This window comes from Lytechinus variegatus, chromosome 12 (genome assembly GCF_018143015.1).
Source record: "Lytechinus variegatus isolate NC3 chromosome 12, Lvar_3.0, whole genome shotgun sequence".
Taxonomy (NCBI): domain Eukaryota; kingdom Metazoa; phylum Echinodermata; class Echinoidea; order Temnopleuroida; family Toxopneustidae; genus Lytechinus; species Lytechinus variegatus.
This window is the reverse complement of record NC_054751.1, coordinates 34,377,429-34,403,744: the sequence shown is the minus strand read 5'-3', so window position 1 is coordinate 34,403,744 and position 26,316 is coordinate 34,377,429. Positions and strand designations below refer to the sequence as shown.

At 40.8% G+C, this 26,316-nt stretch overlaps 1 protein-coding gene across 5 annotated transcripts in view; it reads right to left on the bottom strand.

The window, feature by feature from the left end:
* Positions 1-23,796: 23,796 nt before the first annotated feature.
* The window catches only part of LOC121424892 (serine/threonine-protein kinase 32B-like), a 101,979-nt gene continuing 99,459 nt past the window's right edge, over positions 23,797-26,316 (bottom strand). For 4 of the 5 annotated variants that reach the window (XM_041620753.1, XM_041620752.1, XM_041620751.1 and 1 more), the window contains one exon: positions 23,797-26,250. In XM_041620753.1, coding sequence (XP_041476687.1) covers positions 26,112-26,250 — 139 coding nt within the window. In that variant the 3' untranslated portion in view covers positions 23,797-26,111. The remainder of the gene's footprint in view (positions 26,251-26,316) is intronic. The other variant, XM_041620755.1, reaches the window with a different exon arrangement.

Here is a 26,316-nt window from a genome sequence, read left to right as displayed (position 1 = left end):
TCCCTGTGTAAAAATAAAATCAAAGCAAAATCTTCAATAATGCACACTATTATTATAATAATGCATTTAAGTGCTGCATACTATTACCCCTCCTTTGGTATGGTTACCCTGATCAGGGGGCCTTTTCATAAAGCTGTTCGTAAGTTAAGAGCGACTTTAAGACCGACTGGTGATCCTTTCTTGTGGCATATTGTATATTCATTGGCTACGGTTTAGCGTGTAAGAAAGGATCACCAGTCGTTCTTGAAGTCGCTCTTAACTTACGAACAGCTTTATGAAACACCCCCAGGTACTCAAGCATTTTCTACCAGGAAACCAACCTGGATGGAGAATGGCAAATGTAGGTATATGAGTCTGAATAGTGGATTGGCAAAATTTTGCTTGGTGACACAATGAGTGATTTTAAGTTTAGTGTTGACCTTTTGGTGTTGGTGTTAGGTCAATTTTTACATGATTATAACACCAAACATAGAATGAAGATGGTTCCGAAAAGTCACTCACTAGTTGTTGAGATGTCAATAATGTGATCTGGATCAGTTTTACAAACTCTGAATAAGTTTTGGAGCTAGGGGAAGCAATCCAAATTTCAACACCAATACCAAGGCCAACTCCGGACTTGAAATTACCCACTGAGGACAGGTCTAGCAATATGGAAAGAATGGTGCACTGAGAATTGAGTGTGGAAAGACTTATTGGAGTTGATTTAGTTTTTATTTACATCATACCTCCCAACATTTCAACAAAGAAAATCCTTAAAAAGATTGTGACTGAATTATTTTCTTCCTACCATATTTAAAATAAGACATCCAAAACAACAAACTTTTTAAAGTTCCTTATCTCATTCATTTTGTTGTCACCATATGATATACATAATACATAATATAGATATTTCAGCTCAATTGTTACACAAAATCATCATCATCACCACCACCACCACTACCACCATTGTAATTCTTAACATCATTATGAGAAGTTGACAATTTTTCTTTCTGTCTATGTTCACGCCCAAAAAAAATCTTATCATGTTCTACACTGATGAAAATTGCAGAGTATCATGGTGCCGTAACAAAAAACTTTGCAATAGGGCTGATTTTTATGTTTCATGACATTGATTAATGATAAACTGTATGATCAAACATAAAGTTTTGTGTAACAGGGCCCAGTATGTTTTCAGTGCTCCCCTACTACTCCCTTGGCCTTGCTTACTTGACTAGGGCAGGCACAGCAACAAATTGTGTACAACGGATAGTGGAGCGTTCAACGCTAGCGGGCATGTACATTTTGCCTATTACATGAAGTCATCCAGCCACTGCCAATTTATGAATGAAAATATAGTAAGCATGCACAGTGCAAGCCTTCCATTTCCCCACACAGTATTTCACCAAAACAAGTGTGCAATTCTCTATCACCTTGTACCAAAATCGACCTAGAATTTCACTATCTTATATTTTATATGAATTATGAAAGGTATTATCAGAGGATCTATTTTCTCAGCGATTCGCGTTCGTTGGAATTTGTAGTCTATCGCAACGTGCACAAAGTCAATTGGCTTCCAGGTTTCAGAGCGTCGCATGAATATGCATGAAATTGCAGAGTTTCGATAATTTTCGAACGATACCGGAGCAATCCGATCACGAACCAAGACCATTTACCACGTACACAATGTAACCGGATATCGTTATCACTATCAATACTTCCGCACGTAATCCCAAGGAATTATTTTGGCGACCACGTAGTCATGACGTGATCTGCGCGATTGACCAATCAGCGGTCTCCAAATCGCTGTGCGGAGACGCTCTATCCGGTGTACACAGTCTATGGACGATTTGTCGTTGTGGCAGGAGAGAGAGCTTATTTGCTCCCCAAAACTCATGACTCCTGAGTGCGCGTCCTCTTTGCATGATCTGACCAATGCGGTCATGCCTTTGAATTGCAGGCAACTAGGCATTAAAGGGCCTTATCCTGAAATAAGTCACCTCTCTTCTCGTGTGTGTCAGTGTGTGTGCGCTCGTTGTGTACAATACTACAAAGTCAATGCACAATGCCATGAAATGGGAGAAGAAAGAAGTCACATACCGCCGCTGACGATATAAACGGCAGTGAATGGAGTGGTAACTTAAACCAGGATAATGCCCATCAAAGTGCGACTCTAGAGTAACACGCCCAAGATTCGACATGCTAAGCCTTTTCTGCAATATTTTTTGTTCTCAAATTTGTTTTCACAAAATGATATTTGCCCCAATATTTGTTAAATATATTTGTCTATTTTTAATTGCAATGTTAAATTTTAGATTCAATCTCAATAATTCATAAAATCTTGAAATGTATTTCCATGTTTTATGGCCAAGATTCGACATCCCTCTGCCTTCGTTCGACATGGGGCATCTCACGTTAAAAACTCAATGCGTGCAAGAGCCGCTGAATTGCGTTGCACCGCATGCGATGTGCAACCCGGAAGTGCCGCGGTCATTCGCTTCCGCATTATCCCAGAAAACAAGGATATCCTCATAAACCAAGACAAATCATGTCTGGATAAATTGAGACTGTCCTTGTTTATGGGACGTTTTTTTTTCACTTCCCCCTACGGGACAAAGACAGCAATTACGGAAATTGAGAGTGCTAAAAATAGATTCAGTGACCTCAATTCCCCCAGTTCGCCGTCTATTTTTCATGACTTACCGTCTTCCAATAATCTTGTTATGAAGCCCGATATGTTTACATTGACTAGCACACTTGATTGGTGTCGGCACTTGACAGGTGAATGAACATTCCTAGATTTCTTGTGTGAAGAAATCCTTATAAACTGAGACAGTCCCTGTAAACTGGGGTGTCTGGAAAACGAAGACCGAAGACCGGGGACACATATCACACTCGTGTGAAAGCGTTTGTAGTTCACGCACGAAGTGTGTACAAAGCAGTGCAAAGTGTGTACAAAACACGTGCGCGGGTTAGAATGGACTTTGGACCTTGCCCCCTACACATGTTCTCCCATTGACATAACGCATTTCCCCGGTCTTCGATCTTCGTTTTCCAGACCTGTTGTTGGGTGTCTGGAAAACGAAGACAGAAGACCGGGGCCATCGCATCCGTCTAGCTAAAATAAACCATTATTATATTCAGATCAAATTCAGGAATATTCCGATATTGGATATGTAATCAGTTATCATTGGTTGATAAGTTAATGATTATTGTAAGGATATCGTTATCAACTAGGGCATAATTAATACCTAACAATTATAACGTACATAATTTTATTTCACCCACGGAATTCAGCCATTGCAATTCTCTAAACTGTCATAAAAATGAAAACTTGCATACAATACACCTCATACTGCGCAATCACGTACAAGCAGACTCAACTTAAACTGGCGTTCGCAACTATTTTACTACCATTGACATTACGCATGTCCCCGGTCTTCGGTCTTCGGTTTCCAAACCTGTTGTTGGGTGTCTGGAAAACGAAGACAGAAGACCGGGGCCATCGCATCCGTCTAGCTAAAATAAACCATTATTATATTCAGATAAATTCAGGAATATTCTGATATTGGATATGTAATCAGTTATGATTGGTTGATATGTTAATGATTAATTGTATGGATATCGTGATGTGAATGATAATTGATTGAGCAATATATCGCGCTCAGCTCAACTGCATGGCATAAAAATTTTACTACCATTGACATAACGCATGTCCCCAGTCTTCGATCTTCGTTTTCCAGACCTGTTGTTGGGTGTCTGGAAAACGAAGACAGAAGACCGGGGATCGCATCCGTCTAGCTAAAATAAACCATTATTATATTCAGATCAAATTCAGGAATATTCTGATGTTGGATATGTAATGAATTATGATTGGTTGATAAGTTAATGATTAATGATAAATGATTGAGCAATATATCGCGCTCAGCTCAGCTGGCATTAAAATTTTATACCATTGACATAACGCATGTCCCCGGTCTTCGATCTTCGTTTTCCAGACCTGTTGTTGGGTGTCTGGAAAACGAAGACAGAAGACCGGGGCCATCGCATCCGTCTAGCTAAAATAAACCATTATTATATTCAGATCAAATTCAGGAATATTCTGATATTGGATATGTAATGAATTATGTTTGGTTAATGATTAATTGTATGGATATCGTAATGTGAATGATAATTGAGTAAGCAATATATCGCGCTCAGCTCAGCTTGCATTAAAATTTTATACCATTGACATAACGCATGTCCCCGGTCTTCGATCTTCGTTTTCCAGACCTGTTGTTGGGTGTCTGGAAAACGAAGACAGAAGACCGGGGCCATCGCATCCGTCTAGCTAAAATAAACCATTATTATATTCAGATCAAATTCAGGAATATTCTGATATTGGATATGTAATGAATTATGATTGGTTAATGATTAATTGTATGGATATCGTAATGTGAATGATAATTGATTGAGCAATATATCGCGCTCAGCTCAGCTGGCATTAAAATTTTTCACCATTGACATAACGCATGTCCCCGGTCTTCGATCTTCGTTTTCCAGACCTGTTGTTGGGTGTCTGGAAAACGAAGACAGAAGACCGGGGCCATCGCATCCGTCTAGCTAAAATAAACCATTATTATATTCAGATCAAATTCAGGAATATTCTGATATTGGATATGTAATCAGTTATGATTGGTTGATAAGTTAATGATTAATTGTATGGATGTCGTGATGTGAATGATAATTGATCGAACAAAATATTGCTAAATTTTAAAATTCAATAACTTTGTTATCCGATTTTGATGAAATTTTCGGTATTATACTAATGAATTCTACTCTATTCATTAAGCTATACATACTTTCAGCCCGGACCATCCCATTAAAAACTCCGTATAAAATAAACCTAATTGTAATAGAGAGCAATGTCATCGACCTAAGACAGGTGGCAAGCGCGCCCTTGTGAATGTATTTTCCATACGGTCGGCGAACATGAAACAATAGTGCGTCGCTTGCTTACTACTTTGCGGTTAAACCGGCCGAGACGTTCCCACGCGTACATTTCGAGACAGCAACATTCAGTACGCGTTTGGAAGCCCTGTTTACACGTGCATCGGCTTTTGGCTCAGAACCATAAGCCGATGCAGAATTGGCTTTTATGGTCTATCTTGCACCGCAGAATCGGCTAACCCTCTCTGGGAATCGACGGGCGGACGACATTTATACCGTTTTCATACTGAAGGCGAAGTTGAGTTACTCCGGAATAACTCCCGATTGAGTTTATACGCTTGAACTGCGGACCGACTTTAAACCCCCTTTCATATTGGCAAACACCGCAGCGGTGTATCCGCAGTTGTTGCCATGGTTTCCAAGCGAGTTCGCGCCATACGTGCTGCGAGATCACAGCGATAAGTGCATACCGCATTTCCGGTGCGGAGTAACTCCGTTTGTAACCCTCTTCTCGAAGTGGGTTGAGTACACCGCTTTGAATCCGGATCAACTAATCTCAGACTTTTCGGTTACAGCCCGATAGACCGCGGGTCCGATAGTCCGCGGTGTGTGTAAAATTATCATCATGACAATATAATGAAATTCATGTTATAAAGAGGTCAATGATACGAGTCCATGGGGTTCTATAACGATGACCCACTGGACAATCGCCCCCTGCTGACATCTACTTCAAGGAAAATATTATCCCCATATTTTTATCGTCGGGGACTGTTACCCCCCCCCCCGGAAATATACCCTCTAGACGCCATACGGAGCCTCTAAAATGCCATCGACTTGACGACATGGCGAGATACTTTATCTTGCCATATCGACTAAATAAGATTATTATGTCCGCATGGCGAGATACGTTATCCTGCCAAGTCAGTCCACTTATAAAAAGTTATGTGTCAACAGTCAACATGACGAGAACATGGCGATTCATCGGGATTCTTGCCGGGACTTGTACACTTCATATCTCGCCATGTGGACATATGGACTTGACAAGATAGAATATATCGCTATGTCGAAATAATAAGCTTATTAATTACTTAGGCGGCGGAAGTGGGGGGGGGGGGCTTTCCCCCTAAATTTTTAGTTGAGAACCTTTTTTTGGTCGTCAATATCTTTTCTACGTCCCCTCTCCCTAAATTGAGGTAGACCACCCTAAAATATTTTTGCCCCCCCCTAATTTTGGTTGATAACCTTCCTTTTTTTCCTTGTCAAAATATTTTGGTGGTCCCTCCTAAAATTTTGGTTGATTTGCTTGTCAATTTTTTACCTGTGTCCATCCCAAAGTTTCAGGTGGATCCCCCTAAATGTTTTGCCTTCGGCCGCCAATGATTAATTAAGACATGGTAAGATAAAGTACCACGCCATGTCGTCACGTTAAGGCATTTTCATAATTATCTGGGACAATTGTCTGGAGAGTAAATTTCTGGGGGGGGGGGTAACAGTTCCTGGCGGTAAAAAAATATGGGGATAATATTTTCCTTGAAGTAGTTGTCAGGGGGTGATTGCCCTAATGGGTTATTGTTATAGAACCCATGCAGGCGCGGATCCAGGATTTCAAGGGGAGGGAGGGGGAGCAAATTTGATCTGATGTTTGGCGCCCATGTGTACTTTTCGAAAAATGGCGCCTACTCCCTACCGGTCAGACTAACTTAAATTATCTTATAATCACATTAAAAAAGAAATAAAGACCACTTTTTAATGTGTTCTTGAAAAAAAATCCATGAATACATAAATACCAAAAGGTAGGGGGACACAGGGGCGGTTCCAGCCTTCGCCAATAGGGGGGGGGGGTGGGGCGGAAATTTGTTTTCAGCCATATTTTCCCCGATCGGCAGCTCGAAGATAATTTTTGTTTGTTTCTTTGAAGGGGTAGTCCTTATTAGTAACTTCTTGGCTTTATTCTCATAAATTAATACATAATATCATAATCCTCATTTATATGATGCGAGCTAATTTTTTGGGAAATTTTAAAGTTGAACTGATTCTGGGCAATGTTTGTTATCCTGAAAAAGACATGTATGCAACTTAATAATTACTACGAACGCAAAGCGCGAGGGGAAATGAACTGATGAAAAAAATACCTGTTACATTTGATTTGACAATCAAATAATGCGAGCGCGAAGCGCGAGCTGAATCTCTTCGAAATTTTCACCCAAAGAAAGGAAATTCTAAGCACTTTTTTATTAACTCAAGCAGAATAGGTATATGAGAAAACAAATAAATCAAGCGCGAAGCGCGAGCGGAAAATTTCTAGATTTAGTTCCATGATATTTACTGAACGAGACACTCTATTCATGATTTGTAAATCCTAAAAAAAAAAAGAGATTTAGACCTAAAAGGGGGCCACTCTGTTCATGTTTTGTAAATCATCAAAAGGATGAGTAATATGGGGTCTTCCTACATTAATAATGCGAGCACAAAGCGCGAGCAGAAAATTGTTTAATATTGTGATCTGAAAATGGATAATGATTTAAATTAGAGAAAGTTGGGTATCTGAATAAACATGCTCGAGTGTGTTTCATATTATTTAGACCTAGAATCTAGGCATTCTAAATACAACTTTAATCATGAAAATCATGAAACTTTGATAGTCCGATCTGAAAAAAGAGAGTCAATTTCAGCTTTATATTTCTAGCACTTTGTAAAAAAATTGTAAGGTGGATATGGATCGCACTTAAAAAAGAGCTGATATTATTATGACTTTGAGTTTTGACATAGGACCGGGACATCCTTACGACATGCCATCATATGAAAATGATGACTATCTTCCTATTAATCTTGCTAAGCGTGAGATGAAACAAAGGGACAATTTAATTATTAAATTGATATCATATTTATTAATGCCTATTGAGGGCACAAAATCTGATGATATCATGGCATAAAAACTGGACATTTCACTTTTGTGATTATGAATAGGATGCATCAGTTAATATATTTGTAACCATTAATGCGAGCGCAAGTCGCGACCTATAATTTTTGATAAACTGTCATGAAAAGGGGATTTTAAGTAGTTTGTTGTATAAACTATATTGAAACATTTATATAACTCGCCAATCAAAATGCGAGCGTGCAGCACGCTAGCTGATGCGTCTTAACAATCAGACAAGAAAAGGGATATTTTGAAAACTTTATGGAATACACGAAAATATAGGTACATGATAAATCAAAATTTGCGAGCGCGTAGCGCAAGCAGCAAATGTTAACATTCAAACCATAAAATTGACATTTTTACAGAGCACTTTTCAAAAACCAATTTTTAAATTACACAAAATAATGAAAGTTCGATTTCCGAGGTGAAATATATATGTGTTGTATATTGACTTCCAAACTTGATATTCGAACTACATTTTGAACAAGATATGTAAATCACCTAATAGGCAATGCGAGCGCGAAGCGCGAGCGAAAGTTTTATATAGTTGCACGAAAGATTCTTTTTATTTTCCAAGTCTTCCCCTCATCTTATTTCATGCCTTCGTCGTCCTTCTCTTCCTTTTCTCCTCTCTTTTTCATCCTTTTTCTTCTTTCTTTCCTTTTTTTTCTTTTTTTGCTCCGCCAAGGGGGGGGGGGGGGGGGGCTCGGCCCCCTGGATCCGCCTTTGGGTAGAAGGGGCGGGAAAATATAACAAGCAAAAAAAAAAGGGTTATGGATTTCCTCCCATGATGTAATATCAGTGGGAGCGCGAAGCACGAGTGATTTTGGGGGGTTTCAATTTGGTTTAACTTCTCACCAGATTAAGCCCTACCAGAATATTGTAAACCGGAGCTGTAGTTTCTGTACTGTTGTTTTAGTATACCCTTCAATATCATTAATGATAACCTCTAGGGAATATGCAATCTCGACTAATTATCCTCATCAGTGGCATATTTATTCAGCATGGGTGCAGGGGGGGGGATCGAGGGCACCAAGATATAAAAATAGATGAAATGGGGGGTAGACGTTAAAGAAAATCTGAGATTTTATTCTTGAAAAACACATTGAGGTATCTCACAAGGCCTGAATAAATAATGAGAACCCGAAGCGCGATCTGATTTTTTTCCCTGTATTTTATCTTGAAAGCCTAAGTCAGGGGCGGTCCCAGCTTCCGCCAATGGGGGAGGGGCCATTTTTTCACCTATATTTTCCCCGATCGGCCGCTCAAAGTTGATTTGTCCAAGTGCCGTAATGAGCCAACAATTTCGAGGGGGCTCGATATGGCGTATCGCATAAAATTGATAAGTTGGCAGTGAGCGAAGCGAGCAAGCAAATATGTTGACACTTTTATTACAAAAATACAAGGTTGTGATAGAATTATAGATTTTGACATGATATTTGGAAAATAATAGTATATTTCATCCTAATATCCCTTTCATTTCTCTCTATTTTTTCTAAGCGTTGATTCTCTCTTTTTTGTTGGGGGGAAGGGGCAAACGCCCATGTCCTGACAGTAATTTCCTAGATTTACTTTATAAGCAACATAAATGTGTTAAATCTCATAAGCCATATGCAAGCTAAAAATCAAATTTCATGTATATTGTCCTGAAAATTTAACATTCTGGGCAATGTTTGTGAACCTGAACAGGACGCGTATGTAACTAGATAATTACCACGAGCGCGAAGCGCGAGCAGAAATGATACATATTATGGCCTGGTCGAAAAGTTAGCCATTAAGAAGATACATATTTCAACGATTAAACTGAACATTTTTGATATTCCAACCTAAAAAAGATGAGATTTCAAATCCCCCAATGGGACATTCGACATTCATTTCCATCTCTCTCTTTCTTATCTTCCCATCTTTCTCTCTTTTTAATATTATTCTCTTCCTATTTTTTCTTCTTCTTTTCCCCCTTTTCGTTTCTTTTCTCTTTCCCCCCATTACTTATCCCTCTTTCTATTTCTTTCCTTTCCCCTTTTTTCTCTTTTAATCTTTTTTTCTTCTCTCCCTCCCCCTTCCACTCTCTCTCTCTCTTTATTCTCTTTTCCCCTCTTCCTCTATCTCTCTTTCCAGACACCCAACAACAGGTCTGGAAAACGAAGATCGAAGACCGGGGACATGCGTTATGTCAATGGTGTGAAATTTTAATGCCAGCTGAGCTGAGCGCGATATATTGCTCAATCAATTATCATTCACATTACGATATCCATACAATTAATCATTAACTTATCAACCAATCATAATTCATTACATATCCAATATCAGAATATTTCTGAATTTGATCTGAATATAATAATGGTTTATTTTAGCTAGACGGATGCGATGGCCCCGGTCTTCTGTCTTCGTTTTCCAGACACCCAACAACAGGTCTGGAAAACGAAGATCGAAGACCGGGGACATGCGTTATGTCAATGGTATAAAATTTTAATGCCAGCTGAGCTGAGCGCGATATATTGCTCACTCAATTATCATTCACATTACGATATCCATACAATTAATCATTAACCAATCATAATTCATTACATATCCAATATCAGAATATTCCTGAATTTGATCTGAATATAATAATGGTTTATTTTAGCTAGACGGATGCGATGGCCCCGGTCTTCTGTCTTCGTTTTCCAGACACCCAACAACAGGTCTGGAAAACGAAGATCGAAGACCGGGGACATGCGTTATGTCAATGGTGTGAAATTTTAATGCCAGCTGAGCTGAGCGCGATATATTGCTCAATCAATTATCATTCACATTACGATATCCATACAATTAATCATTAACCAATCATAATTCATTACATATCCAATATCAGAATATTCCTGAATTTGATCTGAATATAATAATGGTTTATTTTAGCTAGACGGATGCGATGGCCCCGGTCTTCTGTCTTCGTTTTCCAGACACCCAACAACAGGTCTGGAAAACGAAGATCGAAGACCGGGGACATGCGTTATGTCAATGGTGTGAAATTTTAATGCCAGCTGAGCTGAGCGCGATATATTGCTCAATCAATTATCATTCACATTACGATATCCATACAATTAATCATTAACTTATCAACCAATCATAATTCATTACATATCCAATATCAGAATATTTCTGAATTTGATCTGAATATAATAATGGTTTATTTTAGCTAGACGGATGCGATGGCCCCGGTCTTCTGTCTTCGTTTTCCAGACACCCAACAACAGGTCTGGAAAACGAAGATCGAAGACCGGGGACATGCGTTATGTCAATGGTATAAAATTTTAATGCCAGCTGAGCTGAGCGCGATATATTGCTCAATCAATTATCATTCACATTACGATATCCATACAATTAATCATTAACCAATCATAATTCATTACATATCCAATATCAAAATATTCCTGAATTTGATCTGAATATAATAATGGTTTATTTTAGCTAGACGGATGCGATGGCCCCGGTCTTCTGTCTTCGTTTTCCAGACACCCAACAACAGGTCTGGAAAACGAAGATCGAAGACCGGGGACATGCGTTATGTCAATGGTGCGAAATTTTAATGCCAGCTGAGCTGAGCGCGATATATTGCTCAATCAATTATCATTCACATTACGATATCCATACAATTAATCATTAACCAATCATAATTCATTACATATCCAATATCAGAATATTCCTGAATTTGATCTGAATATAATAATGGTTTATTTTAGCTAGACGGATGCGATGGCCCCGGTCTTCTGTCTTCGTTTTCCAGACACCCAACAACAGGTCTGGAAAACGAAGATCGAAGACCGGAGACATGCGTTATGTCAATGGTGTGAAATTTTAATGCCAGCTGAGCTGAGCGCGATATATTGCTCAATCAATTATCATTCACATTACGATATCCATACAATTAATCATTAACTTATCATAATTCATTACATATCCAATATCAGAATATTCCTGAATTTGATCTGAATATAATAATGGTTTATTTTAGCTAGACGGATGCGATGGCCCCGGTCTTCTGTCTTCGTTTTCCAGACACCCAACAACAGGTCTGGAAAACGAAGATCGAAGACCGGGGACATGCGTTATGTCAATGGGAGAACATGTGTAGGGGGCAAGGTCCAAAGTCCATTCTAACCCGCGCACGTGTTTTGTACACACTTTGCACTGCTTTGTACACACTTCGTGCGTGAACTACAAACGCTTTCACACGAGTGTGATATGTGTCCCCGGTCTTCGGTCTTCGGTCTTCGTTTTCCAGACACCCAACAACAGGTCTGGAAAACGAAGATCGAAGACCGGGGACATGCGTTATGTCAATGGTGTGAAATTTTAATGCCAGCTGAGCTGAGCGCGATATATTGCTCAATCAATTATCATTCACATTACGATATCCATACAATTAATCATTAACTTATCATAATTCATTACATATCCAATATCAGAATATTCCTGAATTTGATCTGAATATAATAATGGTTTATTTTAGCTAGACGGATGCGATGGCCCCGGTCTTCTGTCTTCGTTTTCCAGACACCCAACAACAGGTCTGGAAAACGAAGATCGAAGACCGGGGACATGCGTTATGTCAATGGGAGAACATGTGTAGGGGGCAAGGTCCAAAGTCCATTCTAACCCGCGCACGTGTTTTGTACACACTTTGCACTGCTTTGTACACACTTCGTGCGTGAACTACAAACGCTTTCACACGAGTGTGATATGTGTCCCCGGTCTTCGGTCTTCGGTCTTCGTTTTCCAGACACCCCTGTAAACTGGGACGATCCGGATTTTCTGACCAGCACCTCTACTGAACAAGATTTCTTTTGAAAATCTTCCAACCGTGGATTCTATTGAAAGATTGCTGATATTTGAGGTGTGTCTCCAGTTTGTCCTCAGTGACTTGGATGTCGATAAGGCCTCTAAGTCTAAGACATAGTCATAGACCTAGACAGCTGGCAGCCGTCTGTTTCGAGTTTTTTTAACATATTTTTTTTTTTATTTTCTCCTCGTACACAGACGGCTCGCTATCGTGCTCCCACCATTAGGGGACTTGCAATGCAAAATCCCCCGTCGGGGCTCTCCAATTTTTGTCTTTAATGAATAAAAAATTTTGAAAATTAAGTTAACGCAACCAAAATGCAAATTAATATTCCCTCTTGGCATTAATTGCTAAAAAACAGAGAAAAATCAAGTTAAAAGGAACAAAAACAGTGACTTACCTCGTCCTCGGCTGTCGCGCAAATTCACTTCCCCGTTTTATCCGATCTTAAGTACATAAACATACGGTATGGCCATTGAGTCTCCTGTACAGATCGCGCTAGAACTTCGGTCTCTGTATTTGGTGAGAGAAGCCAACGGAGTTCAGCTGAACAACCAACAAAACAGAGACCGAAGCTTTTGGTCTATCATAGACCCTACTTCAACCTTTATGAAGCACCCACCCCCAGATCAGTTTACTCCTCACCTCAGCTGCACTCTCCCGGCGCGCCGCGGCGAGGATTCCCCAGCAATTCGCCCGACTCGGCCCGGGTCACATCGACGGTTTTAGATGACCAAGTTTGGGCGCAACACCTGAACATTTTCTGACGATTAAACATCATAATAACCTAGGCACTAATTTCGGCATGCCCTAATTTCATGTTATATCTTTATTATACATCTTGGTGATGAAAAAAAGGGGAACCAAATGAAAACAAAATTAATCTCACCTTTCTCTGATATGCAAGTTGTCTATCATTCGCATCTATGAAGTGCTGAAGGAGGGCAATTTATTATATATTTAATATAATTTATATCATTTGCTTTACCAAAGCTACCATGACCATAATTTTGTTTTTCACTGAGTAATCTTTTCATGCACTTTGAAATACTAGTACTTGTTAATTCTTTTTCAGAGTTTAACAGAATATTAATTCATAATCTCAAATTCATCCAAAACATATCTTTCTCTTTCAGTAAATTATTGATACAATAGTAATGAAAAGTAATAACAACATAACATATGTTTCATGATGTATTTTTATCATCATTACCTATCATCATCTTCATCATCATCAACCATCACCATCATCGTAATCATCATCAACATCATCATTATCATCACCAGTATAATCATCATCATCATCACCATCATAATCATCATCATTATCACCATCATCATCATCACCGTCATCATAACTAGAGGATTCTAAAACCTACTTCTACTGTTCTGCTTTCTCCACAGCTGTGAACATTGCTGATTCAGCATCTACTGGATAAAGACAAACGGTACAGGAACCCATTTATGTTCACAGCTTTTGTGTTCAAGCCTGCCTAGCTACCACCATGCCTATCGTATCCTGCCCAATTCCAGGCTGCGACTATGCCACGCCGGATCTGGATGCCTCTATTGTTGCTGCCCTGCTCACGACCCACTCCACAATTCATGCCTCTGCTGGGACAGGGTCTGCTGCCAAGATAGAGAAGGTCAAGAGGCCCACCATAGTTGCAGCCGGTACTAGCGAGGACTGGGCCTATTTCACCTCTCGATGGTCCGATTATGTGGAGGCTACCAAGATTTCAGGCAAAGATAAAGTCGTGCAACTCCTTGAATGCTGCGATGAACCTCTTCGCAAGGACCTTACAAGATCCTCTGGTGTCAGCCTCACCACCAAGTCTGAAGCAGTGGTGCTGGCGGCCATCAAGAGGCTTGCTGTGCGTGAGGAAAACACCATGGTGGCTCGTGTGCGTCAGGACCGGGATGAGACAGTCCGCAGCTTCGGGGCCCGGTTACGTGGTCAGGCAGGGATCTGTAAGTTCATCATTAAGTGCCCTGGTTGCTCTATGGATGTCAACTACACTGATGAGATACTGCGGGATGCCCTTACCAGGGGAATCGCTGACCCCGAGATTCAGCTCGACCTCTTGGGGGACAAGAACCAGACCATGGACTTAGAGGACGTCTTCCAGTTCATCGAGGCGAAGGAGGCCGGCAAGCGTTCTGCTTCATCCCTCCTGGACTCTCACGTCGTGAACTCCGCTAGCAGCTCATACCGGAAAACAAAGCAAATGCACCTCAAGGAAGGCCAAGACTTGTGTAACTACTGTGGCAAGAAGGGACATGGACGGGGTGCCCCTGCTCGCGTCCGTAAGACACAATGCGATGCATATGGACACAAATGCAGGCACTGTGATAGGTTCCACCACATGGAGAACGTATGCCGAAGCAGGGACAAACCTAAACGTCTCCCTCCGGTGACCCCTGAGGGACAGGAGAATGCTCTATTTGACTCCTTTTGCTCTGTTCATGGCTATGATCACTCCTGCGGAGGCCATGGCATTCCCCTTGATCATCATGTTTATGATAGCCTTAACCAAGCATGGATCAGAAGGAAGTCTTCCCCGCAACCCTTTGTAGATGTGACTGCTCTGGTTGTCCCTGATGACTACGAAGCTCTTGGATTTCGGCTCTCCTCCCCTACGATGCCTCAATCTACCCCTGCTATGGCTGACACCGGGTGCCAGAGCTGCTTGGCCGGCATGAAGATAATTCGCCGCCTTGGATTATGTCAACGGGACCTCATCCCTGTCAGTATGAAGATGCGAACTGCCACTAAAGGGGGCGTCAGAATTCTTGGGGCTATTCCTTTGCGTCTGTCTGGCACGGGTGCCCGAGGCCGTACCGTCCGGACGAGACAGCTTACCTACGTCACGGACAGTTGTGATCAGCTCTTCCTCAGCCGAGAAGCTTGTGTTGGCCTTGGAATCATCTCAGATAGTTTCCCACAACTTGGTGCGACACGAGACCCGCCCCTGCAGGACATGGCTGCAGTCCTTGAGGGTCCTCATGCAGGACGTGCCTGTCACTGCCCTCAACGTCAATTGCCCCCACCGCCTCCCACCTCACTACCTTTCCCGGCAACTGAGGACAACCGTGCCAAGCTTCAGCAATTCCTCCTTGATTATTACAAGAGTAGTACGTTCAACACTTGCGAACACCAACCACTGCCCCTGATGGATGGCCCTCCCCTTAAACTGATGGTGGACCCCGATGCGGCGCCTATCGCACATCACACACCTGTGCCTGTACCACTCCACTGGCGGGATGCAGTCAAGGCTGGGTTGGATCACGATGTTCAGCTGGGTGTGCTTGAACCTGTACCTGTTGGAGAGCCTGTCACTTGGTGCCATAGGATGGTTGTGTGTGCCAAGAAGAATGGCAAACCAAGAAGGACTGTTGACTTCCAGGCCCTCAATGCTCATGCAACCCGCGAGACACACCACACTCAATCCCCTTTTCTCCAAGCGAGGTCAGTTCCACATGGCAAGAAGAAGACTGTCTGTGATGCTTGGAATGGCTACCACAGTGTACCCATCTGCCAGGAAGATCGCCATCTCACAACATTCATCACACCCTGGGGTAGATACCGCTACAAAACTGCACCTCAGGGTTACATCGCTTCTGGTGATGGCTACACCAGGCGATACGACGAAATTGTATCAGCCATCCCGTGCAAGACAAAGTGTGTTGATGACGTCTTACTCTGGGCAGACACATTAGCTGACAGCTTTTTCCAGGCAGTCGAGTGGCTAGACATCTGTGGTAGAAAAGGAATCATCCTCAATCCTACCAAATTCACACTTGGCGCGGATGTTGTTGAATTCGCAGGATTCGAAATCACTACCGACAGTGTGCGGCCATGCCAGAAATACCTGCAGGCGATCCTTGATTTCCCAGCACCGTCTAATATCACTGATGTACGGTCATGGTTTGGGCTTGTCAACCAAGTATCATATGCCTTCAGCATGACAGAAAAGATGTTACCATTTCGTCAGCTCCTGAAGCCCAGTACGCCATTCGTGTGGACTACTGCCCTCCAGCGTGCCTTCGACGAATCCAAGGCTGTTATTGCCGGCGAGATTGAAGATGGCGTGAGGATATTCGACCCCAGCAAGCCGACCTGCCTGGCAACGGACTGGTCTAAGGATGGCATAGGCTTTTGGCTTCTGCAGAAACACTGCACCTGCGATGACACTATCCCCTTCTGCTGTGTCACAGGTTGGAAGGTAACACTTGTCGGGAGTCGGTTTACACATGCTGCTGAATCCCGCTACGCCCCAGTGGAAGGCGAAGCACTCGCAGTAGCGGACGCCCTCGATAAGGCACGATACTTTGTCTTGGGATGCGAGGATCTCATCATTGCCGTGGACCACAAGCCGCTCCTCAAGATTTTCGGCGACAGGGCCTTGGAGGGGATCCCTAACCCCCGCCTGCGTAATCTAAAGGAGAAGACACTACGGTACAAGTTCAGAATGTTCCATGTCCCTGGCGTCCGTCACAGAGCTACAGATTGCCTCTCTCGCCACCCTACAGGCAAGGCAGAGAAGTTGCACCTCCCGGATGACATAGCCATGGTTGATGTCGTGCCCCTGTCATTCCTGCACTCACCATCGCTCATGGGGGGCCTTCGGACCTCGGACCCTTCCACTGATTCTGTTGAAGTCTGCACACTATCCTCTGCTATGTGTGCCTTGGACTCTATTCACCTCAAATCAGTTACATGGGATAGAGTGCGTTCTGCGACAGCGAGTGATGACAACATGCAGACCCTCCTTGACCTCATCGAGTCTGGCTTGCCTGAACATCGCCATGCATTTCCTCATCCACTGCGTGAATATTTCCAGTTTCGTGAGGGACTTTCTTCGGTTGATGGAGTTATCCTCTTCAATGATCGTGTGCTCATTCCTCCTTCCCTCCGGGATGAGATCTTGACCCACCTGCATGCTGCTCACCAAGGGGTTACCTCGATGACTGCTCGTGCTGAAGCTTCTGTCTTCTGGCCTGGCATTACCCCCGCGATCAGAGCCCTACGTGCAGGATGCACTCAGTGTAACCGGATAGCCCCATCCAATCCCAGTGCACCGCCGGCTCCCCTGATCTCGCCGGCCTTCCCCTTTCAATGTATCTGTGCGGACTATTTTCATTACAAAGGATGCAAGTATTTGGTCATAGTGGACAGGTACTCGAACTGGCCTATCGTCGAGCGATCTGCACAGGGGGCGAATGGACTCATCACATGTCTCCGTCGTGTCTTCGCCACCTTTGGCATCCCCGATGAGCTGGCTTCTGATGGAGGCCCTGAGTTCACAGCAGTAGCTTCACGTCGTTTCCTTTCGGATTGGGGCATCCATCATCGTCTTGCCTCTGTTGCATTTCCCCACAGCAACTGTCGAGCTGAGGTTGCTGTGAAGACCATCAAGCGCCTCATCATGAGCAACACGGGCACTACTGGTTCCCTTGATACGGATCACTTTCAACGGGCAATACTTCAGTATCACAACACCCCAGACAGGGACACAAAGCTCTCCCCAGCCATGTGTGTCTTTGGCCACCCAATCCAGGACTTTATTCCTATTGCCCCTGGTAGGTACAAGCCACACAACACCTGGTCTGAGACCCTACAGGCAAGGGAAGAGGCCCTTCGCAACCGTCACATGAAGGGAGCAGAACGCTGGAAGGAACACACAAAGCGGCTTCTTCCACTTGTTGTTGGCCACCACGTCCGCGTTCAAAACCAAACAGGGCCGCATCCTCTGAAATGGGACAAGACCGGCGTGGTGATTGAAGTACGGCAGCATGACCAATATCTAGTCCGTGTTGATGGATCCGGCCGTATCACCCTGCGGAATCGCAAGTTTCTACGGCATTACACTCCGGTCCATCGGCCCTTGCCACCGAGGACGGTGGAAGATGACCTACGTACCCGCAGTTACCCGGACACTTCATCTGCCCCGTCGACCTTGCCGCCTGCTGATGTGCCAAGCAAACTACAATCACCATCACCGTGTCCGGTTGCGCCCACCCCGTCCCCTGGACAGCAACCTGGGCCCATCACCGACGCCTGTCCATCACCAGTGACGGATCAACCCGATGGCTCCCACCGACCAGACCCTGTTGATGTCTTGTCATCCCCGGCCCGCCGTGCTGCCCCGGCTGCGGTTCCTCGTGAAGCTTCCCCTTCGGTGGCTTCTCGACCACCTTCCCCTGCTCCATCGCCTGAGGATGACGGCATCGCTCCTGCTGCCACGCCAGCTCCTTCGCCCAGGCGTTCTCTCCGTCGGGCCAGTAGACCTGCATGGCACTCGGACTACGAGATGTCCGAGTCTCTCTAACGTGCTATGACGTCCTTTTTGTGTTCTTGGAGTTTCTGTTTTACGCGTTTCTGTTCCTGCTGGTGTTCGTGTTTCCGGTTATTTTGACGTTACACTTTGTTTTTCTGCTACTTTTTGGAGTTAACTATTTGGAGAAGCTTTTTGGAATGGACATTGCTTTTTGGACAGGGATTTCATCTTTGCCACTGACTCGTTTTTTCATCGCTTCTCGTCGTGCCAAAGGCTTGGGGGGAGATAGAGGATTCTAAAACCTACTTCTACTGTTCTGCTTTCTCCACAGCTGTGAACATTGCTGATTCAGCATCTACTGGATAAAGACAAACGGTACAGGAACCCATTTAATAATCATCAACATCATCATCAACATCATCGTAATCATCATCATCAGCATAATCATCTTCATCATCATCACCATCATAATCATCATTATCACCATCATCATCATCATCATCACTGTCATCATAATCATCATCATCAACATCATCATCACCATCATCATCATATAATCATCATCATCATCACCATCATTATCATCATCATTATCACCATCATCATAATCATCAACATCATCATAATTACTATCATCATCATCATTACCACCAACACCATTATACTGTAATTCTTATCATTATGAGAAGTTGACAATTTTTCCTCCGGTCTACAGTTCACGCCCAACAAAAATCTTATGTTATACACTGATGAAAATTGCAAGCTAGAGGTAGACAGTATCATGGTGCTGTAACACAAAACTTTGCAATTGATAGTAGGGTTGATTTTAATGTTTGATGACACTGATTAATGATAATTACATGCAATCAGGCATACAAATCAACTGTATGATCAATCATATAGTTTTGTGAAACAGGGCCCGGTATGTGACAAGGCACATTAAACACAAACTAAACTTAATGCCCCGTCACATCGTTCTGTGCAAGCCTTGGAGGTGAGTTATGGGTGATAACTTGTTTAGGGGTCATCTATTCTGGCGACAACCTGTTAAAGATAAATTCCAGTTTTGGTAACGATCTCAAAATGACTTTTTACAGAATCTAATATAATGACCACCCAAGTGTCTGTTTGTATGAATAAAAAATATGTGCCAAAGGATTCTGGAAGAAATTGTGTAATTGCTGAGAAATAAGCAAAATAAGCGCAGATTCGGTCACTTCCGTCGGGTCTTTATTCCAGCAAGAATAATACACTGTCCCACGTGTGCCTATCTGTGTTGGTGATCTTCAGCGTGAACATTTTTCAGCGTAGATTTCAAGATTTCACAAAGTTCAGTTTATGTAACTGTACCAGATGTAGATCCTCGATGATATACTGACAATTAAGCCTGGTTTTACAGACTTTCTCATGAAATCAGTGTTTACTGCAACTACTGGCATTTCTCTTTAAGGGGCCAAAATGTGTAAATGAAGCCTGCAAAAAACTTTTTATGGGGGGGGGGTATTTTGCACACAGAGAGAAATTTGTTTAGGGAGTGTTTGGAAATAATTTGGTCACGCATGTGTACAGCAATACATTTGACTGTCAATACGGGCGACCTGCGGATAGCAAAAATAGTTATCTGCATGGCTCAGAATGCGTGAAATGATGTGTCAGGGCATTAAGGAAAAACAAATGAAAAATATTTACTATGTGACAAGAGATACAAGTAAGACTCTTCAAGCCAAGGAAATTGAAAGTCATGATGTTGTTTTAATCACAATATCCCAGTCAGCATGTTAAAATGATATTGAAGAATTCTTCAATCAAGCATTCTCTACCAGTCACAAAAACTCACAACTTCAAAATATGACAAATAATAGTGACCCTTTCAGCATCTGTTTTACATACAAGATAGTCTGTGTGAAATAGTGTATTTACAGTACATTCATTCTAAATTTATATAGAAACTTATTTCTGTACAAAATCACTAAACTGGACAGCATAGATTCATTGAAATATCTCTAAGTATTCAGTACTTGTACATAATGTACAGATCAAAATGTTAACACAACATACATAAGGACTACACAACAATTTTTGCCTTGTTTTTTTTTAATAAGACATATCACTATGACATTCTCTTTTGTAAATATCTAAATAAAGAAAACCTTTGAAGCTTTTGTCACTTTGATTGCACATGATATTTTTCCACAAAATAGCCCTACACAGAGGATTGGTCGGAGAGATTTGATATTCTTAATTTGCACTCATTGGAATTTCAAAGAATCAATTAAAACACCCCATTTGATTCTCACTTCCATCATCTTTTTAACATTCAAATATTTAATCTAATCTCCTAGCTACTTAATATTTTTATAAAAAAATCCCCCCCCTCTCTCTCTCTCTTTCTCAATGTGAGCCTCTTTTTCTCTTTATCTTTCTTAAACATCCACTCAATCTCACACTCAACTCCCTGATATTTCTTTCTCTATTTCAATAATCTTCCTCATACTTTTCAGCAAGTCACGTTTCACCATGTCTCCAAACACTTTACTTAACTTACATCAATAATGAAATCTTAATAGACATGATCATCAATATGATATCGTAGACTGTGATATCTTGACTTGGCTGAACTTAAATCATAACATGCAAAATTAAGTATTCATGTATCTAGCAACCAGAATTTTTTTTTAAATATTATCGTATTGAGTTGCTCAGCAAATATAATTTTCATTTGATTAAGCCTTCAGCCAATCAAAAGATGATGGTGCTGATTCTCTTGGTAGAGCAGTGGTCTTGTAATCCAATAACCTGGGTTCAAACCAAATAGAAAACATGAGCAGGATGATAAATCTCCTCCATGAGGACTGTCCTCAAGGTTTAACTTACAGGCATACACATGATTTCTTCATCAACTTAAAACAAATCCCAAAATTAAAATCTAAACATAATCCATTATTTTTTTAAATTTTAAGTAAGTAATTTAACAACATGTCATATTAAAAAAAACACTGTAGCAAGTTCTGATATGATGAAGCTTACTGGCAAGTTAGATATAGAAGTGTATCACTGATCTTCAGAGACTTTAAACAATTCTTCCAGAAAAGGGAAAGAAACAAGTAATAGACCAATTTGTAGTTCCATTCTGCACAAGATCAGAAGGTGGTCACTTCATTTTAAATGGCATGGTGGTTTAATATCCAATAAGATAAACACTACTTCCAATGTCTTGATTATTCAATATATTCTTTTGCATTGTGTGTTTCATTACATCCACTGGACACGAACAACGCATCCATTAGTGACTGGTATTTAGCAGTTGGCCAAGCTCATTGTAAAGTGTAATAATTATGATAATAGGCATTTATATAGTGCCATCTATCTAGAAATATTACATTCCGAGGCACGTTATTATTATTGTTACCTTGGCTTTAGCTCGAGCTGCCTTTCATGCATTCAAGGAATTAATCTTGCCGGGTACCCATTCACTTCACCTGGGTCGAGTGCAGCACAATGTGGATAAATTTCTTGCTGAAGGAAATTACGCCATGGCTGGGATTCGAACCCATGACCCTCTGTTTGAAAAGTCAGAAGACTTATCCACTGGGCCACAACGCTAATAGCAACATGCTGATGCATTCAAATTAGAAATACAACTAACACCTTTATAAAGAGTTCCTTGACATGCTATTTATATCTCCTGGTCTTTGCAATGTCTGCATCCTGCTATATCAGGCATGCTTAAATAATATCTTGCTTTGATTTTGCCAATCTTTATAGAAGAAAAGAAATGTCATTAGGATTAATTTTTCCCTCCTTGTTTCCACATTCTGTAGTGTTAGATATTGTCCATGCCCTTTGTGCCCAGTTTACACAAAGATGGGTGCTTGATCAAAGGGCTGATTTTATGCTTGACTATATTGATCATCCTGTGCAATCAAGAGTACTCATCAACAGTATGATCATTTAGCTAAGCTCTGTGTAACCGTCTCTTGTCATTTATATTACTACAGGTCAGAAAACAATTATCAGCAGAAAAAAATTACTACTCTACAATCAAAGCATTCAATGCCTTTAGTTATATTATACTTCATCTTCTTCATATGAACATTATATGATTTGAAAGTTGGTCATTTTCTTTAACGAGCATTAAAATATTAGTCATGTGTTCAAAGTAATTGCTCAAGGTGACATACATAAAACATATGTGTTAGCAAACTAAAAAAAAATCTAGCAAAGTTTCGAATACTAGTACAACTTTTCAAAATACCAGCTAAAGATGACAGAACATAGTCCTCATCAATGGTACAGTGTTCAATCTTATACCAGCCTATTGCTATAGAAGGCAAGCATAAACAAATTCATTTTTTATTTACCATTCAGTATTGCACATCTGCTTTATGCAATAATGAACATGATATTAATTAGATCTGTAAAAATAATATTCAACATAACTTTTATTTCCTGTCTCTGCTATGGAAATCTCAAACTGAGTCCTAGCAAACTACAGCATTTAAAGTACCCTGCTGCTTCAGTCGTTTGACAGTTGAAAAAAAAAAGCCTTTATCACTATCAAACTGTATATTTGATTCAATTTATTTGACTTTGATTGATCAAAATAAGTGTGACTTATTATCTCACTTAAATTTTCATATTGCATACAGTACATAATGCACTACATTTGTCATACCATGCACAGGGGAGTTTACTACATATAAATATCAATGGCACACTTAACTATTTTTAGAACAACCCCCCCCCCCCTTCCTTGACTGGTTTGATTCTAAGGTCCAGGACAGAAAACAACTCCTCTGCGATTGGTCTGAAATGAAGATGAGGCCTAAAAAACCATCAACAAGTTTCATCCACATATTGAGAGCCTCATTCTGTGTTTACATTACTGAGTTGTTACACATCTTGACGCTGAATCCACGAAGTGGCACAACGTCCCAAAATCACGTGAAAAGCCAATTTTGAGTTTCATTCACTTTTAGTATTCTCTAGCTATGGTCTATCATTTCACCAAAATTTTGAGCCCAATTCTATTTAATTAATGAGATAATCAAATTGAAAAAGCGACACAAGCCTTAGAATCCTTTAGGTGCCTGCCATTTCTACAGACAGAACAACAATTGCGTTTGAATCACTGCTACGTCAAGATTTGATGTTCATTTGATTTAACATGGAAGGCAGCAGCAGATACCTGGCTCTTGGTGTGTGCATTCTTCATTCTGTTAAACTTCACAATCATACAGCAATGGGCAGTTGATAATCTAAAAATCTTTAATCACGTTTATCTCGAAAAGTGATTTCGCTCATCAACGGTCGCATGTGCCACTTCGTGGATTTGGCAACGATCTATTCAAGCAAGAAATATAAGGACAGCAGTATATATCTATTAAAGATAACATACATAGCCCAATATAAAAAAATACAGAGCTGTCACAGAAAAAAATTTGAGTTGTATTTCACTGTTAATTTTTAAAAGAAATTGAAAGTCATTGACAAGATTTTACTGAGATGATTGTTCAGTAGCAATCTCACTTCATATGAAACTTCAAATATAAAATTTGAATTAGATTATCCTCTGATAATCTAAAACATTAAACTTTCTTGATAACAATATACTTTCTTCATGAAATTTTCGGATAGCTCTGCTCATCTGTGTATCAAATTAGTTCAAAGAATTAAGTAGATTTGAAAGAAACATGTGTTGAAATAAGGATATTTCATTTTGCACCTTAATTGGCGGACTGCTATGTAAGGACGTCAGTCTATTGTGTTCACAGCAATAAAAAAAGCAACTAATAATTTAGTATCTTAAAATTATTGACGTCTCTCCATATCTTTGCCTGAACATAGCACTCTACCAAAACACTCCACTTTGAAAGTCGGTGTTGTAAAGCATGCCCAAACTTGAATATTACTGTACGTGATAAAACGAATTAACCTCAAACAAACAAGTTTTGCCATGATAGATGACAGAGTATACCTGCATATGCTGTGTATGTAAGGCTACTCCATTCCATCAACTTTCTCAGCAGTAAACATTAAGCAGACTATTAAGGCATACGTATGTAGTAGTCTAAACATAAGAATCAAAATCCCTCAAATTATTCAGTGTCTAAAAACATTTTCAATGAATATCTATACATTTTTTTCAAGGAATATAGCATTTTATCAGAAAACTCTACAATGAAGGTCATATGGGAGTTTCTTTGAAACGTGGTTGGCCACAAACCATCATGATTTGTATGAATGTGATACAGTTGAGATCACTGCAATGGGGGGGGTGTCTTTATCCTTTGGCAAAACAGAAATGAAATGTTCAAAGATAATAGCATGGATTCATTTTTTCATTATGCCATTAAATATAGATATTTGAAAATCGAATAATACAGGGAATAAATAAAGTCTTCACCAATATGTTCTTCAGCCTTTGAAATATTATATAAATATACAGAGAAGGTTTGACCTCTGATGGACAATGTGGTGTAAAGAAGGGATTTGTCCCATTTAACCTGTTGAATACTGAATCCATAGACTTTGTACAGATACCACCCAGTCCCAGTAGTCAGCAGGTTAAGAAGTGGTACACAGACAGGATCATGATATCAAGCCTTGACTGGTAGCATAAGATGATGATAAAAACTAGTTGAGCAGACAAAACAGAAGTGTGAAATGCCTGGTGGTCTTGCCTCCATTAAACAAAAAGGTTTTGGAATGGGACCTGATACACTGAAAATTATGTTTAAAAATCTGAAGATTAAAAATGAACATCTGTTTGATTTCTGATGTTCAAAAAGCCACCCATTACGAGAGTTTCTGAAAATCTCTAAAGTGAACAATAATTATCATCGTCATACTTGATGTGTTTTTATGGACCATATCTTTTAACATGGAAGATCACATCAAATTATACACTCTCCCACAAATTCAACATTGCATTAGTTTCCCGACTCCTGAAAGTTCAACTTCCACTTCACGTGTTCCACAACAGGTCACATATATGGGATAGAAAGTTAGATAGACAACCTTCCTGCCCTTTTTCATCAGTTATCCCATCTAAAATGATGAGAGATAGAACGAGAAAGGGAAGGAAACCCCAACATCGCGGTGAAGTCATGTCTCGTCCTTCCAATGATTTTATTTCGTCAAGAGATAGTCCATAGTTCATGGAAGGCATCGTTAGAAAAGGCTACGTATCTAGTTGTTCACGCTCCTGTGGTAATGAGTCGTCGTCTCTATCCACTCCTGATTCAGCGTTTGAGATAGTCTTGGTCGGTGTGCTGAAGAGCTCCTGGGAGTGCCGTAACTCATGATGATTACTACACCTGCTGGAAGAAAAAAACATGAATGAGAAACAAATAAAAACATTTTTTTTTACAATTTCAAAAAAAGGG